Genomic DNA, 17,356 nt, shown 5'->3' with positions numbered 1-17,356 from the left:
ATTCCTCTTGGTTATGGTGTATGATCTTTTTTTATGTATTATTAGATTTGGTTCGCTAATACTTTAAGATATTTGCATCTATGTTCACCAGGAATATGTACCTATAGCTCTTTAGCTCTCTATCTCCTTTCAATATTGGGTAGTATTTTCCACATAGAAACTCTTTGGGAGAGTTCTTGTTTCTTGGGCTTTTCTGGAGAGTCTTAAAGGGATTGGAAGAACTTTCTAGTAAACTTATCTGATCTTGAGCTTTTGCTTCTTGAGAGACTTTTGATTACCATTTCAATTTTCTTGATAGTCATTGGTCTGTTCACATGCTATGCTTTATCTTGGTTCAGGACTGAAAGGTTATAAATACAAAAATTTATTCATTTATTTTAGCTTCTCTAATTTGTACAGTAATCCATGATGATATTTTGAATTATTGTAGTATCAACATGATATCTTCCCTTTGATTTTTTATTTGGTTTATTTCATTTTTTATTTGGTTTTCTCAATTTCTTTGTGAGTCTGGGTAATGGTTTGTCAATCTTGTTTATTCTTTCAGATAACCAGCTCTTGGGTTTCATTGATCTTTTGAACTGTTTTATTCAATTCTCCTTGCATTAATTTCTGCTCTTAGCTTTATTATTGTATCCTTTATGCTTGGTATGGGTTCCCGTTGTTGATCTTTTACTAGTTGATTAAACTGTGTATTAAGTTATTTACTTGGAGACTTTCTTGCTTCTTAATAAATGCTTACATTGCTATGAGTTTCCCCCGTAACCCTTTTGTTGTGTCCCATATGTTCTGGTAACATTTGTCCTAATTCTCATTTGTTTCCAGGAATGTCATTTCTTTTCAATTTTTTCTTTGATCCACTGTTATTGTTCAACTGTCAATTTACAAGTGTTTCAGTCTTTTCCAAGTTTTTGTTTTGATTAACTTCCAGTTTCAAAGCATTATGAGCTGAGAGAACGGATTTATTTATTTTTTTTTGGGGGGGGTCACACTCGACGATGCTCAAAGGTTATTTTTGGTTCTGTGTTCAGGAATTATTCCTGGCAATGCTCCAGGGACCGTATGGTATGCCTGGAATCGAACCTGGGTTGGTTACATTCAAGGCAAATGCCCAACCTGCTGTATTAATGCTCCAGCCCTGAGAATAGTTGATATGATTTTGTCTCCTTAATTTTATGAAGATATGTTCATTATGTGGTCTGTCTTGAAGAATGTCCCATGTACACAATAGAATGTGTACTTTTTTGGGGGGGCTAGAAGCCCCTATGTATGTCTGCTATGACCATTTCTTCCATTTTTTTCCTCTAGTGCCAGTGTTTCCTTACTGAGTATTTTGCTTAGTTAATCTTTCCAGAGATGAAATTGGGGTGTGAAATTTCCAAATACTATTGTGTTGTTGTCAATATCTTCCTTTAAGTCTGTTATTAGCTGTTGTTTCAGAAATTTTAACTATCCATGATTAGATAGATTTATATTTAGGAGTGTGAGTTCTTCTTGATATATACATTCAGAAAACTTAAAAAAAAAATAACAACTGAACAATTCCATCAAAACTGTCAAAGAACTAAACTTTTTCACCAAAGACATACAGATGACCAATAGGCATATGAAAAAGTCTCACCATCACTAAATAATAAAGAAATAATAAATAAATAAATAAATGCAAGCCAAAACAACAATAAGAAAGCAACTCAGATTAGCCAGGTGAGAATGGCCCGTATCAAAAGAACAGTCCGTGCCAGCAAGGATATAATGAAAAAGAACCCATATTAATCATCAATGGGAGAGTTATCTGACTAAGTCTCTACGGAAAATACTACGGAGACTGGTGCAGGTGCCCTCATGCTTGGCTATCTTTGCCGGGGCCTCTTGGAGGGGGGACAGGTTGAGCTTCCCTCCCCACCCCAAGCAGAGCCCCGGCAACCGAAGACCTTCAGAACCAGCCACAACCATGCTGAGACCACTCTTCACACGTATGAAAGTACCGGCAGAGGAACAAAGGCATGCGGGTCCCGGGACTGAGATCTCCAAGCCTGCTCAGATCGGGGCTGAGCATCTTCCACCCAGATCCTCCATCTTCTAGTAGGCAGGGGTCACACCCACCAACTGCCCCCCCGGCACCGTGTAATCAATCCCATCAACGGCCAAGACCCAGAGACTATAAAACCCAGCACCCGGAAGTGCCGCGCAGTATCTTATTATCTCATTCTTACTTTGGACAACCCAGCAGGCTACTGAATGTAACCTGCCCACATGGCAAAGTCTGGGAAACTCCCCATGGTGTACCCAATATGCCAAATACCAGTAACAATGATGAGTCTCATTCTCCTAACCCTGAAAGAGCCTTGAATATGGCACTTTTTAAAATCTCAGGGCTAGGGTGAAGGAGACGTTACTGGTGCCTGCTCGAGGCAATCAACGAATAACAGGATGATCGTGATCATGATATATTCATTGCAACTCAATTTACAATAGTCTAAATCTGAGAATAGCCAAATGACTAACAACAGATAAGTAAATATATAAATTTTTATATGGGAGTTAGAGAAATATACTGGGTTTGATTCATGGCATCCCACATATTTCCTTGAGCACCACATATAGTCACCCAAGCACTACTAAGAGTGTTCCCTGAGCATATAACCAGCAGTAAGTCTTCAGGATAGTTAGGTATAGCCTCCAAAGAAAAATGAAAACAAATGTGGTTTATACACAAAACAAAATACTTTTACACAATTATAAGGATAGTTGAAACTGTCTTTTGCTACAACTTGGATGGCACAATAGGGGGTCATGTTAAGCAAAGTAAATCAGATGGTAAAGGACACATGCCATATAATCTCACTCATATATAATACATAAAGAAACAAAGTAAAGGAATGGATAGTGTGTAATGATAACAGACACTTGGACTATAACAATAAAATTGAGGTTACCAAGGAACACAAGAAGGATGGAGAAGATGAGAAAGGACTTAGGGATAGTGAGGGATGGTTTTTGGCACTTTGGTGATGGTTGTATTGAATTAATATTGTATACCCAAAGCATAAACATTAAGATTAAACCATGTTACCTCAATAATAATATACATAAAAATTAAACATGAATTTACCATATGTCCCAGCACTTTCATTCCTCAGTATCTACTTAAAGAATCTAAAACATATGCCAACCCAAAAGCATGTAAGTGCATGTTTATAGTAGCATTATTTACAATAGAAAAAAAAGTTGAAAAATAAAAACAAATATCTCTCAAATGATGAATTAAAAAAATCTATCCATATAGCAGAATACTAGTAAGCAATAAAAGAAATGAACTATTTTCAATAATGTGATGTGGCTGAATCTCAAAAAAACATTATGCTTAATGAAAGAAACCAGATGTGGAAGAACAAATATGGTATGACTCCATTTATTTGAAGTGTATAGAAATACAACTATATATGACAGAAGGCAATTATTAAGTGATGATCTGATGAAAGATGTGGCAATAGGACTGACTGAAATAGGCACTGGAATATTTTAGGGTAATACAAATGTTCTAAAACTGAATTATACTGATAGTTGTACAATTTTGTTTTCTAAAATTGTTAATAGTTTAAATATAAAAATTACTAAAATACTGTGAACTTGAAATATGCAATTTTTATGATATATAAAACACCTCAATAATATTAATTTTTAAATTCCTCCTTTTCAAATACTATCTACTCCAGCCTTTCCCAATATGGATGACACTCTACCCCCTCACTCATAAGAACTAGAACCATCCAGAGGAACAGTGGCAGTATCCTGGATGTTGTGGGGGTGGAGTGAGGCCACTGAGCAATTTTATTTCTGAAAAGAGAGCAGTAGGCCAAAATAGTTTGGGAAACTATGAAATAGTAATTTCATTTGACTAGAAATCTTTACGTTTTTGTTTTTTCGGTGGGGAGTAAGGTAGGGTGGAGCCCACACCTGCCTGTGCTTAGGGCTTACTCCTGGTTCTATGCTCAAGGCTTACTTCTAGTAGATTTCAGGGACCAGGAAATCAAACCCAGGTAGGTCAAGTGAAAAGGAAGAACACTATCAGCTGTACTGCTCCTCCTGCCCCCAGTAACCTCATTAGAAAGTAGGAACATGCCAATGGTCTCAAGGACCCTGGCCCCTTAGATACAATTTCTAGCTTAGTACAAAGGGAAATCTCAGTAATCTAAGCTTCCAATTCAGCAGAAAGTAGGAAGAATGGAGTAAGAATGTGTATTCCTGGAATGGTATTTGCATGCCAATTCAGTGTGTGCACAGGTTACTAGAGGCAGCATTAGGATGTCTACGGTCACGGTCACGGTCCTCCCGTTGTTCATCAATTTGCTCGAGTGGGCCCAGTAACGTCTCCATTGTGAGACTTGTTGTTACTGTGTTTGGCATATTGAGATACTCTCGGTAGCTTGCCGGGCTCTCCGAGAGGGGTGGAGGAATCGAACCTGGCTCTGCCGAGCAGGCTGCATGCAAAGCAAACGCCCTACTTCAGAAACAACAGTTTAATACAGCACACTGCTCATATAGTATACTCTTGTGTTTTAAAGCACATCAGTTTATACTGTACTACAAACTTCTGTTAAGATCATTTGTGAATTTAAAATGGTAGCTAACCAAATCGTTCATGAAATCAGGTATATCTTCCCACTTCCACTATATGTTTAAATGAGTTATTCATAACACATTTCTGAAATTGTATAATCTAATTCCACCTTGACTAAGGATACGTATATAAGTAATATACACATATTATGCACTTACACATTTTAAGGAACAGAGGATATACATGTAGCTGAAAAGGCATCTATTGCTTTTGGTCACTGGGATTATATTTTTGTCTCTCTCATTACAAGTATGTACCTGGAATGTGAAGGTCCTCTCTCCTGGGAAGTTTGGGATGACAGACTTCCATCAAAGGAGTTCCCTCTGTGGCAGCCAGATATGGTGGCCTTGGGCGAGATGGAATGTGACTGGAATGTTTCACAAACAACCTGGAGTCCCTTTTGAAGGTAAAGATAGTAAATTAGTGCTTGCTTTTCATTTTTTTCCATCCAGGTATAAGGCCCTCCCGTTGATCATCGATTTGCTCGAGCGGGCCCAGTAACGTCTCCATTGGAGACTTTGTTGTTACTGTGTCTGGCATATCGAATACTCTCGGTAGCTTGCCGGGCTCTCCGAGAGGGGCAGAGGAATCGAACTCGGGTCGACCATGTTGGCCGCTTGTAAGGCGAACGCCCTACCCGCTGTGCTATCACTCCAGCATCCAGGTATATACTCTAGAATTAGCTATCATGATATATAACTTGTTCTTTATTTATATTATTACTATTATTATATTTAGGGAGGGGTCACACCACACAGTGCTCAAGGTTTACTCTTGACTATGCTCAGCAATCACTCCTGGCAGTGCTAAGGGGACCAAATATGGTGGTGGGGATTCAAACTGGAGTTTGACACATGCCTTTCCCCTGCACTCTCTCTACAATAAAAGCATTTTATTTTGAATTGAAGTATTGCAGTTCAGCTAATACATTTTCATAGATAAGGGACTTGGCCCTTAACATAAGAGGAAAATAAAATAAAATTCTAGAGAGTACTAAGCCATTCTAAGCATGAAGGTAAATACTTCCATATTCTTTTTGTCCTTGTTGCTTTTATTTTTTTCATCCCTATACCCAGTATCTATGGGAGAAGAGCTACAAACCATGAATCCTTCAAAGATGCACCAAAATGAAGAGGAGCTGGATAAATATATGAAGCTGCAAATAATTCCCAGCTTACTGAGAGCTAATTAAATATAAAGCTGAACATGAGATGAAAATGCAGATTTCAGCTTTTCCATCAGAGGAGAGATGTATTATAATTTTTTTCAATTGTATAAAATGACCTTGTTCTGATTCCTAAGTACAAATGTAATCTTTTAGAAAGTAACTCATTTTCATCACATCTAGTTGACAGATGTAATTTCACTGAGGTACTATGAGGTATTTTATTTTCCCGTAGGTAACGGATATAAAATTCTTCACTCTAGTATAAAGATCCTAAAGTCTATAACAGTATTTTGTCTATAGCAATTCAATGATCATATGTAATATAAAAGAATATTGTTCAAGCACAAGGCATGGAAAATCAAATACAGCTAGAAAGGTCATGAAAAAAGTTTTCTTCTGACCTGAAACAAGAATCCCTTAGTATGAGCACACTCATGTTCATAGGTGATAAAAATAATATCCAACAAACCTGAACTAAAAATTTAAGAGCTAACAGTTAAATTTAAACCAAGTGATTATAGATTAGAGTGGCAGACTTAAGAAAAATGTAGTCCAAGTTGTAATTATGAGCCATGAAGGTGATTTTTTTAAATGCTGAAAAGAAATAGCATTCATTTTACTAATATAGTCTATTTAACCCCAAGTTATTATTTCAATATGTACCAATATAAAAACCTCTGCCCCCAAAGCAGGCTCTCTCAGAGAGCCAGGCAAGCTACAGAGAGTATCCCGCCTGCACGGCAGAGCCTGGCAAGCTATCTCTGGCGTATTCAATGTGCCAAAAACAGTAACAATAATGGGTCTCATTCCCCTGACCCTGAAAAATCTTCCAATACAGCAGCATTGGGAAAGATGAGTAAGAAGAGGCTGCTAAAATCTCAGGGTTGGGACGAATGGACATGTTACTGGTGCCCGCTTGAGCAAATTGATGAACAACGGGACGACAGTGATACAGTGATAAAAACACAATGAAGTGTTTATATATTTCATACTAGCTTTAAAATATAGATGTATTTTATTTATTTAGTTTTATCTTGCCTCCCCAGAGACCACAGAGCTGGGTGTGGTCAGGTCACAGAGGCACAAGTGCAGCACCAGGCATTCAGCTCATACTACACACTTGCCTTGGGCTCTTCCTAATCCACTGAGCTATTTCATGGCCCTTTTGTCCTGTGCATACTTAGCCACAGAGCTGTCAGGATTGCCTTAATAGTTGCGGTGGTCCTAGCATGTAGATTCTCTGCCTTACATTTGCCAGGAAACCCTCAGTAGTATACATATTATATATTAGCTTTAGAAAACACCTCAATTTAGACTATCCAAATTTCAAATTATTTAATAGCTACATAGACACAGTGCTTACCATATCAATAAATGCAGATTTGGAGAAATTAGATGTAAACAGGAAGTCAAGATATTAGTTGGTTCTTAACGCAAGGAAAATTTAGGCAAAGTTCCCTAAAAAATTTCCTAAAGAGAACATTCCAAGGAGAAAAAATATCCTGAGCAAAGATTCAAAGGCTAAACAGTATACTTATGAATTATAAAAGCAGCAATTAAATTAGGGATAATCAAGGTCATTTAAGAAGAATGATGCCAGGTGGTAGAAGACCTGATGAAACTGAAAGGGGAATCTGACTTTGAGATACGGTCACAATCAGAGTCCATTAGAGGCTCCAAGGACTAAGACTTATCTTGTGCCTTGTACATAAGTTCAGTGGAATGATAAGGTAATGAATAAATGATACATTAGATAGATTAGTCAGGCATCATTAGGTGGTATTTATGAGAGGCAGAAGAGGTTAGAAGTAGAAAATTCAATTAGGCGGTTCAATCTACAGTCTAGTTACCAGGACCTGAGTTTAAAGGGCAGATGTGGTCATAGAAAACAAAGAGGACATCTGAGCAACAAATCGAAAATAAGACAATATGATTCAGAAGGAAATCAAACAAAAAATATTGAGATTTGAATTTTATTATATCTGAGATGTTACCAGTCAGCACATTGTTATTTTATATGTCCAATTCATAAGAAGAAAATCTTGTTAATTAAAATAGGAACCATTTTATCAGTGAGCACTTTTAATTTTGTACTTATTAAAAAGTCTATCTTTTACTAATTCAGACACACTATGAGTAACAAGAAAAATATAAGTGAAATATTCTAGTGAAAGTATTCCTAATATTTCTCACATTAAAAATTTCAACTTAGAGTTGTCATAGGAAGTTTTTCATAGAATAACTTCTCTTTATTTCATAAAGGAGTGCTTAATTATCTCTTGGCATATTTTCCTAAGCCATTGAGCCTTAATCTGCAAATTTAGGTGTTGGAAGTAACCGAATTTATGCTGCAACAAAAATGTCAACCATATCAAGTACTCTACCAGGCAGGGAGAGAATAAAAAGTCAATGATCACCAAACACACTGGATTTTTTAAATGGTGAAAGTGAAAATAAAAAGTATTTTAGAAAAGATAAATTTTGCAATAGATAAAAAAAGCATGTTAATCTGTGCATTAGTTAGCAAATTGTTCAACAGACAATAAATTTAACATAACTCCACATTTTTCCATTTTTAGGGAGAAAAAGATACTACTAGCAATAATGCATCAGTTAGCAAGAGGATTCAAATTTGATGGAAGATAGCATTCCATGTATTGCATGCATTTAATTGGAAGTGAAAGGAAATCATCTAATATGATTTTCAGTTAATGGCACTATACATTCCAACATGTCTTTGAACTATCCTGACCTTCATTTCTTACTTTTTTAACCAATAATGCATGGCAAACTTATGCTAAATTGTTTTATTAGGCCTTTCTCTTTTATGTGGATTAGTTTTCATTCTCATTACACTTTAGATTCCTTTAAGGTGGAGGACTGTAATTTATGCTCCCATTCTACTCCTTCCTCCATCCTCACTACCACTGTACCACTATACTAGCTGTATAAGGATAGCCTAATAAATTTAAGAGATTTAATAATTGACGGAGAGATAATAATTTATATGGGATAAACAATGTTGACTAACATTTGTTTTGTGTTACAAAGTATACACTAAAATAAAACAGTGATGTTATTGGACTGGAGAGATATTACATTAAGCAGAAAACCTACTCAATTTATTTGTCTTGCAGATTGAATACCTGGCACTGCTTATGATCCCCTGAGCACCTTCAAGAGTGATTCTTAAACATAGAAGCAAAAGTAAGACCTGAGAACCACCAAGTGTGGCCTCAAAACAAAACAAAACAAAAAAACAAGTAAAACATAGAACTTATTACTGGCCACTGAAATAAATCAATAGTCATGTGCTATCTTGTTTAAGCACCCCAAAACCTTTAAGAGGTGGATGAAATCATTCTCCATATTTGACAGAACATCTGAGACTCTTTTAAGTTTCATATTCAGAAAAGAGAAAATTATCTGCAAGTAAACTATCATTCTAGAATTTGTATCATCCTTTAGACAATAGTATATTCAACAGATAACCTCCATTATTGTATGATTACAATAAACTCACCTCTTGGGGTCTTGTGTCCTGATTGAGGGATTCACAGGTCTGACTTTGACTGTTAGAAGAAGGAGAGCTTCTCTTAGCTGCAAACATGAAAAAATTCCATTCCAAATATTATAATGAGTTGCTTTTGTTGCACAAATCTGTATCACTTTTACATAAACTCTTACCTTGAAATAATATACTTAATATCACATAAGAGAAATCAGATAGTTAAAAACTTTCAATTTTCCACATTATCAAAGTAGACCTTTTTTTCAATATGACATAAGTTAAAATACTAGAAAATTGATAAAAAGTATATTATTCATGATAGTTTTATCATTATATTCTTAGTTATTTTAAGTAAATCTAGTCTTAATTCTACAAAAGTGAAGTCTTACATGCAACCATAGAAGGTTTATATTGCATTTAAATTATTTGCCCCCTGGAATAACTGAGTGATTAAGTATTGTGTCCAATTATTCTGTATACACATTTTAAGACCCTTTTTAGTACCTATGGCAAAAATTCTTAAAAACAAAAATGCTAATTAAAGAATAAAATATTTATTTATTTTTTCAAAAGAACTGATGACACACAAAAAAATGATTGGCATCAATATAGTACCTAATACCTGACCAAATTCTGGTATAAATATTTTATATATAACAACTTAGTTAACCCTTACAACAATCTCATAACAGTATATTATTAGGGCTATTTTACAGATAAAAATAAAGGCATTGATTTGTTTTTGGTTTTTTTTTCTGTTTTGAGGCCATACCTGGTGGTACTCAGGGCTTACTTCTGGTTCTGCGCTCAGAAGGTACTCCTGATGGGGCTCAGAGGAACAGAAGTGGTGTTGGGAATCAACCCCCATTCAGCTTTGTGTAAGACAAGTGCCCCTGCAAGCTGCATGATCGTTCTGGCTCCAGATATTTTAATATTTTAATTTGCTCAAGGTCACTTGACCCTTCCATGAATATTCCAGCTTGGATAACCTGGTTCCAGGGTCTGTGCTTTAATATCATCCTAAACTACTCAGGAGAAGCTGCCTCTACCATGATCACTGCCAAATGGTGAAAGCTATTTCACTTTCCATCTTTTGCTTCAAGAAAGCTAGCTTGCCCATCTGAATTCATTTGGTTGGCAAAAATAGGTACTCGTGTAGGTGAAAAGTGAAGTATACCTGGATAAATAAAGTTAAAGTTGAAGACCCATTTTATAGATGTGTAACTAAGCCCCCAGAAGTTTAAAATGGTTTATCTAGTAATACAACATAAGACATGTATCACTGGTTTGGAGTTTCTTTTCATGTGAATAAGCTCTGTATCAAGAATACCTAGGTAACTCCTTGAATAAATGTTCTTTCTTTTTTCTCCTTATGAAAAAATTATCCCACAACCCTCACTCCTGCATGTGAGGGAGTTGGCTAAAAACATCCCATTGTGTCCAAATGACTAACCTGTAATGATATTCCTGATGGGCTTCACCAGTGCTGTGAAGCCAGAGACTTCGGGCTGTCTGTGCTCCCACATGGGTTGCCATATTACAAGCCCACTGGCTAGCCGAAATGTGAGATCAGACTCCTACAGAAAGAAATGACATACACCTAGTAGTTGATGTCTAAGAACCGGTTAAAAGGGAAAGGTCACGGCGAGAATTAATAACACTGACAAGATTATTTCAAAGTGGACTGCTTTCTTGCATACCTTCTTTCATCACTCAAATTCATTTTTCTAGAACAAACCAATAAACCAATGTTTCTAGGACCAGAATTACTATGGAACTCATGGTGGTCTGCTTTAAGCAAAATAATCAATTAAAATGCAATTTCAGGTAAAGCATGAAACACACAATTACCATTTTGTGATAGCAGTGATCAATTTTTTTTCATTTCAAGGGATTTGTGGTTATTATTATCCCTTTTTTTAGGGGGGGGGAATTCGAAGGGGGTCACACCCGGTGATGCACAGGGGTTACTCCTGGTTCATGCACTCAGAATTACTCCTGGCGGTACTTGGGGGACCATATGGGATGATGGGGATTGAACCCAGGTCGGCTGCATGCAAGGCAAACACTCTACCCGCTACTCCTGTTCCAGTCCCATTATTATCTCTTTTATTTGATTAATTGCATAATCATTTTTTCTCTCTTAATGCAGTATCCTCAAATAAAAACTGCTTTAATTTTCTATTCGTCAGTCCACCTCTTGTCCTTGCTTTTCAAGGAATCATGAGCATATATTTTGGATTTTGTAAAGTATCATTTTATAGTTGCCTTCTTTTTTTTTGAGTTTACTTTTATTTTTCTTCTACCCACCTCTTCATGTATTTCTTATTGATTTTTAAGTTTTTTCTCAAATGCCTTTTTTATATATTTTTCTCAGATCCTATAGTCTTTTATTTATTTATTTATTTACTTTATTTTATTTTATTGAATCACCATGAGATAGTTACAAGCTAGTTACATGAAGTTTGAAGTTTGGGTTACAATCACACAATGATCAAACACCCATCTCTCCACCAGTGCACATTCCCTACCACCAATATTCCCTTTTTTAACAATGTTTAGTTCCTTGAAAGCAAAGACATGTTAGGCGACCTGCCTCCTTGCAGCTGCTGGAATCATCACATACTTAATACAGCATAAGGGGTTGGGAGCAGAAGAGGTATTCAATAAATACTTGTAGAATTGAGCTGGCTTTATCAACCACAACCATTCAATTAATCTATAATTTAAGTTTCTTCCGGGGAGCTCATTCTCTGCTTTATTTTCATATAATTTTTACAAAACATATATGTTTAAAACTTAACAATGTGTTATGTAATACAAGTATAGGACATTGTAAGATTACATTTTAATGTTTTTTGTTATTGTTTTAGAGCACACCTTGTGATGCTCTTGGTTACTCCTGGCTCTGCACTCAGGAATTATTCTTGGGGGACCATATGCAATGTCATGGATTGAACCCAGTCTGCTGCTTGCAAGGCAAATTTTCTATCCTCTGTATTATTGCTCTAGCCCTGTGACATTACACTTTAAATATGTCTTGCTTCTGAGTGATTAAGATGGGCAAGATGAAGGAGAAAAATGGGGGATATAAAGTTTGAAGTGTCACTATACCTTAAGATAGATTAATAAACTGACAGACAGGACTAAAGTCAAGGAGAGAGTATCCAATAACTAGATAATCTTAGCATTTGAAGGTCAAGGGTTTGTCCGCAATTAATAGTGTCTGTTCCCTTGTTTTGTTACTCTACATGACACACATCAGTGAGGTCATCTAGTATCCACCTAGATTATCATTCAGATAAGAAGGAATAACTCAGAGATAACCCTTGACATTCTTATAGGCTCAGCTCCACAGCTTTTGAACCTTTGACAATTTGAGGCCTTTTTGGAATGGTGGCAAGTAGCTGCCCCACCCCTTCCAGTAGGATCAGCAAGCTTTATACTTATCTGTCGTAACAATGGATCCAGTGCCATATCTCCTGACTGCTCATCATCAAATTCACTCTGTTCACAGTAATATATCCTATCACTGGGTAAAGATGGGCAGGGAAGAAAAAGAGCGATTCTCAGCCTCATTCCTCAGAGAGTCTCAGGAGGAAAATTACAAATATTTATCTTCAACACAGCAAGATGAGAGCAAAAACAGTGTGGAAGACACTTGTGAAGCTCACCAACCTCAATGAGCAAACAATAACACAGAAGATTCAACCAGCTCAGTAGATCCTCAGACAATGACTTTATTGACACTATTTTAAAGATGTTTAATAAGCTCAAAGAAATGATAGGTAGTCAGCAAAGCACAGGAAAGTATGAGTGCTTTTGAAAAAATGAGAAGTATGGTAAGTGATATTATGAAAAAGTTCTGACAAGCAGATTAACAACAACTGAGGAAAAGAGCAAAGTACTCTAGATGAGACAGAGGAAATCAGTAGATAACAACAGAGGAGAAAAATAGTTGATAAAGAATTAAACAGCTTGCCACAAAAACCACTGGATGAGTTCAAAAGGAAAACATAATACTCATCAGAGTTCTTGAAGAAGAGGAAGCCAAATTTAATGAAGAAATAATAGATAAGAATTTATGGAATTTATGGAAGAACTTTGGAATAAGAATTCCAAAGTTAAGGAATACAGCCACCCAGACCCATGAGGCCCAAAGGATTGCAATAAAAATAAATTCAAATAGGAAAACTCAAAGGCATTACTGCACTTAAAATGACAGAATTTGAAGACAGAGACCCAATATTGAAAGCAGCAAGATCCAAGAAAGAACTACATATGGAGGAAAGCCAAAAAAAAATCATAGCAGATCTATCAAATGAGACTCTGAACCAGAAGAGAATAGAGGGATGGATGTAGTACAAAACTGAATAAGCTGAAGACATTACTAAGAATACCCTCTCCACCTAGATTATCATTCAGATATGAAGACACAATTCAGAGCTTCAGGGCCAGGCAACTACTGAGAAATCTATAACCTTGAAACTAGTCTTGCAATAAGCATTTAAGGAACTTTTCCCCACTTTTTTCCTTTTTGAATCACCATGAGATACAGTTACAAAGCTTTCATGATGAGTTTCAGTCATACAATGTTCCAACATCCATCCCTCCACCAGTGTACATTTTCCCCCACCAATATCCCACACACCCCTCCTGTTATCCCACACACACACACACACACACACACACATACACACACAGTCTGCCTCTATGATAGAATAGCAGGCACTTTTCTCTCTCTCTCTCTCTCTCTCTTTCTCTTTCTCTTTCTCTTTCTCTTTCTCTCCTAGTCTCTCTCTCTCTCTCTCTCTCTCTCTCTCTCTCTCTCTCTCTCTCCTTTTATGCATTATGGTTTTCAATACAGATACTGAGAGGCCATCATGTTTGGTCCTTTATCCACTTTCAGCACACATCTCCCATTCTGAGTGGTCCTATCCAACCATTATTGTCATAATGATCGCATCTCTATCCTGACTGCCCTCTGCACCAGCCCTTGAGGCAGGCTTCCAACCATTGTCCATTTGTCTTGAACTAAAGGAACTTTTTTAAGAGGCAAGACTCAGCACTTGGCATCGAGTATAACATTCACTCATTATGCTTACGGTTGCTTTCCACTAGAGTAAGAAAAGTTTGCTTATTCCTATTTTGTATATAAAATCCATTTGCAATAACAAATTAACATTTTGTTTATTGTATAAACTCTTTAGGGGTGGCCGGGAAGGCCCCGATGGCTCTTACCCTAGCCACCCGCATTCAGGAGGGCCCAAGCCGCTCGCCCAGCCAGTGTAGCCTGGGCCATGGGGCAGACGGAGGAGGAAACAAGGGCAAAGCTGGTTGATTGATCAGATGCTATTCATTCCATTCTCCCCACGGACCTACCCCAGTCTCTTTGAGCCCCCCATTCTAGTCTCACACTTCCCTCATTCCTGTCTCCTCTTGTCTCTCCCACTCATCTTTCCATGTTCCATCTCGCATCCTGGGCTCTCTCTTTCCACATGCCCGCTCCTCTTTCTTCTACATTCTTCTCCCTCTGTCCCCCTTGCTAGTCTCTGGGCACTCCATCTTGCTGCCCTGCCTCTCTCTCATCTCTCCAGCTCTCTCCTTCTCTCCAGCTCTCTTGTCACTTCAATTCCCCAAGCACTCTGGGCTGACACTGCATCCAGTGCAGTAGCAAAATAAACATAAAAAAAGCCCTTCCTGACTGCTTATCAGGCTCAAAGGCAGAAATACCACCTAGGGGTTATTTCAAAGTCCTTCCTGACTGCCCAAGGGCAAAATAACTCCTAAGGTGTTTTTCTCCTTTCCTCAGTCCAATAACTCTATCAACATCTTAATACTAGTTATTTTTGTATGGACACAGTAAGAGATACAATGAGGCATGTAGGGCAGCTCTCCTGGGAACATCTTGCCACAGACTCAGATTACAGAGCTCAGGCCAGATTAATCATTCCTAACCCTAGCAGGGACTAAATCTAGTTATTACTTTTTGGATCATGACAGCATTTGTCCATGACCAAGCTCTTATCGTTAAGTATTATGGCTCTTTGGCCAGGACCATCTTGATGCCAGGGTAGCACATAGCTTACTGCTTGCCCTGGTTCCATCCAGTCCCTCATTGGGACCTTGCTTTGGGGGGTGGGGGCCTCAGGAAGTAAGGGCAGCTGAAGCTAGGTCAAGAGAACAGCTGCCGAAAGTAGACTATAGATCAAACATGATTGCCACTCGATGCCTCCTTTGCAAACCACAACACCCAAAAGGAGAGAGAGAGAACAAAAGGGAATGCCCTGCCACAGAGGCAGGGTGGGATGGGAGGCATGGGGGTGGGAGGGATACTGGGACCCGTGTTGGTGGAAAATGGGCACTGGTGGAGGAAAGGGTACTTGATCATTGTTTAACTGAAACCCAAGTTTAAAAATTTATAAGTCTACAATTGTACCTCATGGCGTTTCACTAATAAAAATTTAAAAAATAAAATAAATAAATAAATAAATATAAAAGAGACCAGCTGCCCAGGAGGAAAATATCACTGAGAGTCATGTCACAAAACAATAGCATATATTGTCTTCTTGTGTCCATACAAAAAGGACACTTCTCTGAATAAACTATGCAAAGGACTTACAGAGAAGAGAAAAACAGTGTTTACAAGTCAACAGAGCACAAAAAAATAAGTTACAAATAAACACAGAGGAATGGGAGCACTGTGATGGGAGCAACCCAATAAACCTAAACTACCTGAGGCTATGCAAGAAGGACAAAAATAATGTTATCCTACAATTTATATTGAATGTTATATATCTGATCAAATGTTTTTATTTTACAAAGACATTTTCATAGACATTTTACTAAATTGCTTTTCTTATTAATGCAGATACTAAGCAGTATCTACAAAATATTTTCTAGTGTAAAACCAACATTCCCTTAGAATAACACACACTTTTATACTTCTATAGGCATATTCAGATTCTCCCCTTAAATTTTCCTTAATTATCTTCAATTTTATTAATCTTACATTTGTTGAATTTATCTTTCATGCAAACAAGTAAATCTCAAAATTTATTAGCACAGAATTACTCATAATATTTTTAAAATTTATAACCCATAATATATAGCTTTTGAAAAGTGGTTTTTTACTTTATCAATTTATTGATTTACTATTCTGTAGAATTCTAGGAGTTTAGCTCCATTCACCTATGTGTATGTAAGTGTCATCACCTCCACAAAAATAAATAAATAAATAAAAGGACCTATCCCAAATATGAGATTAAAAATGAAATATAGTAAGGAAACGGCAAATGGTCAAAGTCATCAGAATTGAAACTTTTGTCAGTAGAACTGAGCCTATGTGGTAGGCACTGAGAAGGGCGTACTTGACAATGGGGGAGGGAAGTGGGATCTCCGATATTGAGTATAGTGTCTGAGTGGTGTATAAATGAAAAGTATGTGTACTAACATTGCAAATCCCAGTACCTAATAAAAGTGGTTTAAAAATAAAAATAAAATAAATCTTAATTAAATACCTACCAAATACTGCCACTATGTTAGTTACCTAAACCATGATGATAATTTCTATGTTTAAAACAAACAGAATCTGGTGGTAGGTATAAACATACAATGACATGATAAATTTGTTATTAAAATAGTATAAAATATGACTATCATGCCCTAGAAATAGAGGTCGAAGGAGAATGAAACTTGAATAAAGTCAGAAAGAATAAGTAGGGGCTGGAGCAATAACACAGAGGGTAGGGCATTTGCCTTGCACACGGCTGACCTGGGTTCGATTCCCAGCATTCCATATGGTCCCTATGAGCACTTCCAGGAGTAATTCCTGAGTGAAGAGCCAGGAGTAACCCTTGAGCATCACTGGGTGTGACCCAAAAAGCAAAAGCAAAAAAAAGACAATACAAAATTTCTAGGTAGAAGGGTAGGTGTGACGCATCTTAAGTAGGGAAGAAGTTGTAGCAAATTTGAGAAATGGGAGACAAAATGAAGATTGTTTGATTAGTAAATGTTCAGGGATGAAGAATCTAATGAAAGAATGCATACTTTTCAA

General features: G+C 37.0%; 1 protein-coding gene across 3 annotated transcripts in view; it reads right to left on the bottom strand.

Moving 5' to 3' along the window:
- The window catches only part of UNC80 (unc-80 homolog, NALCN channel complex subunit), a 255,397-nt gene that overhangs the window by 228,519 nt on the left and 9,522 nt on the right, over positions 1–17,356 (bottom strand). For all 3 annotated transcript variants that reach the window (XM_056111839.1, XM_056111840.1, XM_056111841.1), the window contains exons 5-7: positions 10,754–10,877; positions 9,313–9,389; positions 4,879–5,018 (exon numbers count right to left, since the gene is read on the bottom strand). In XM_056111839.1, the coding sequence (XP_055967814.1) occupies positions 4,879–5,018; positions 9,313–9,389; positions 10,754–10,877 (341 nt within the window). The remainder of the gene's footprint in view (positions 1–4,878; positions 5,019–9,312; positions 9,390–10,753; positions 10,878–17,356) is intronic.

The sequence above is a fragment of the Sorex fumeus genome, unplaced genomic scaffold (genome assembly GCF_029834395.1).
Source record: "Sorex fumeus unplaced genomic scaffold, SorFum_2.1 ptg000014l, whole genome shotgun sequence".
Taxonomy (NCBI): Eukaryota; Metazoa; Chordata; class Mammalia; order Eulipotyphla; family Soricidae; genus Sorex; species Sorex fumeus.
This window is presented reverse-complemented; position numbering and strand designations above follow the sequence as displayed.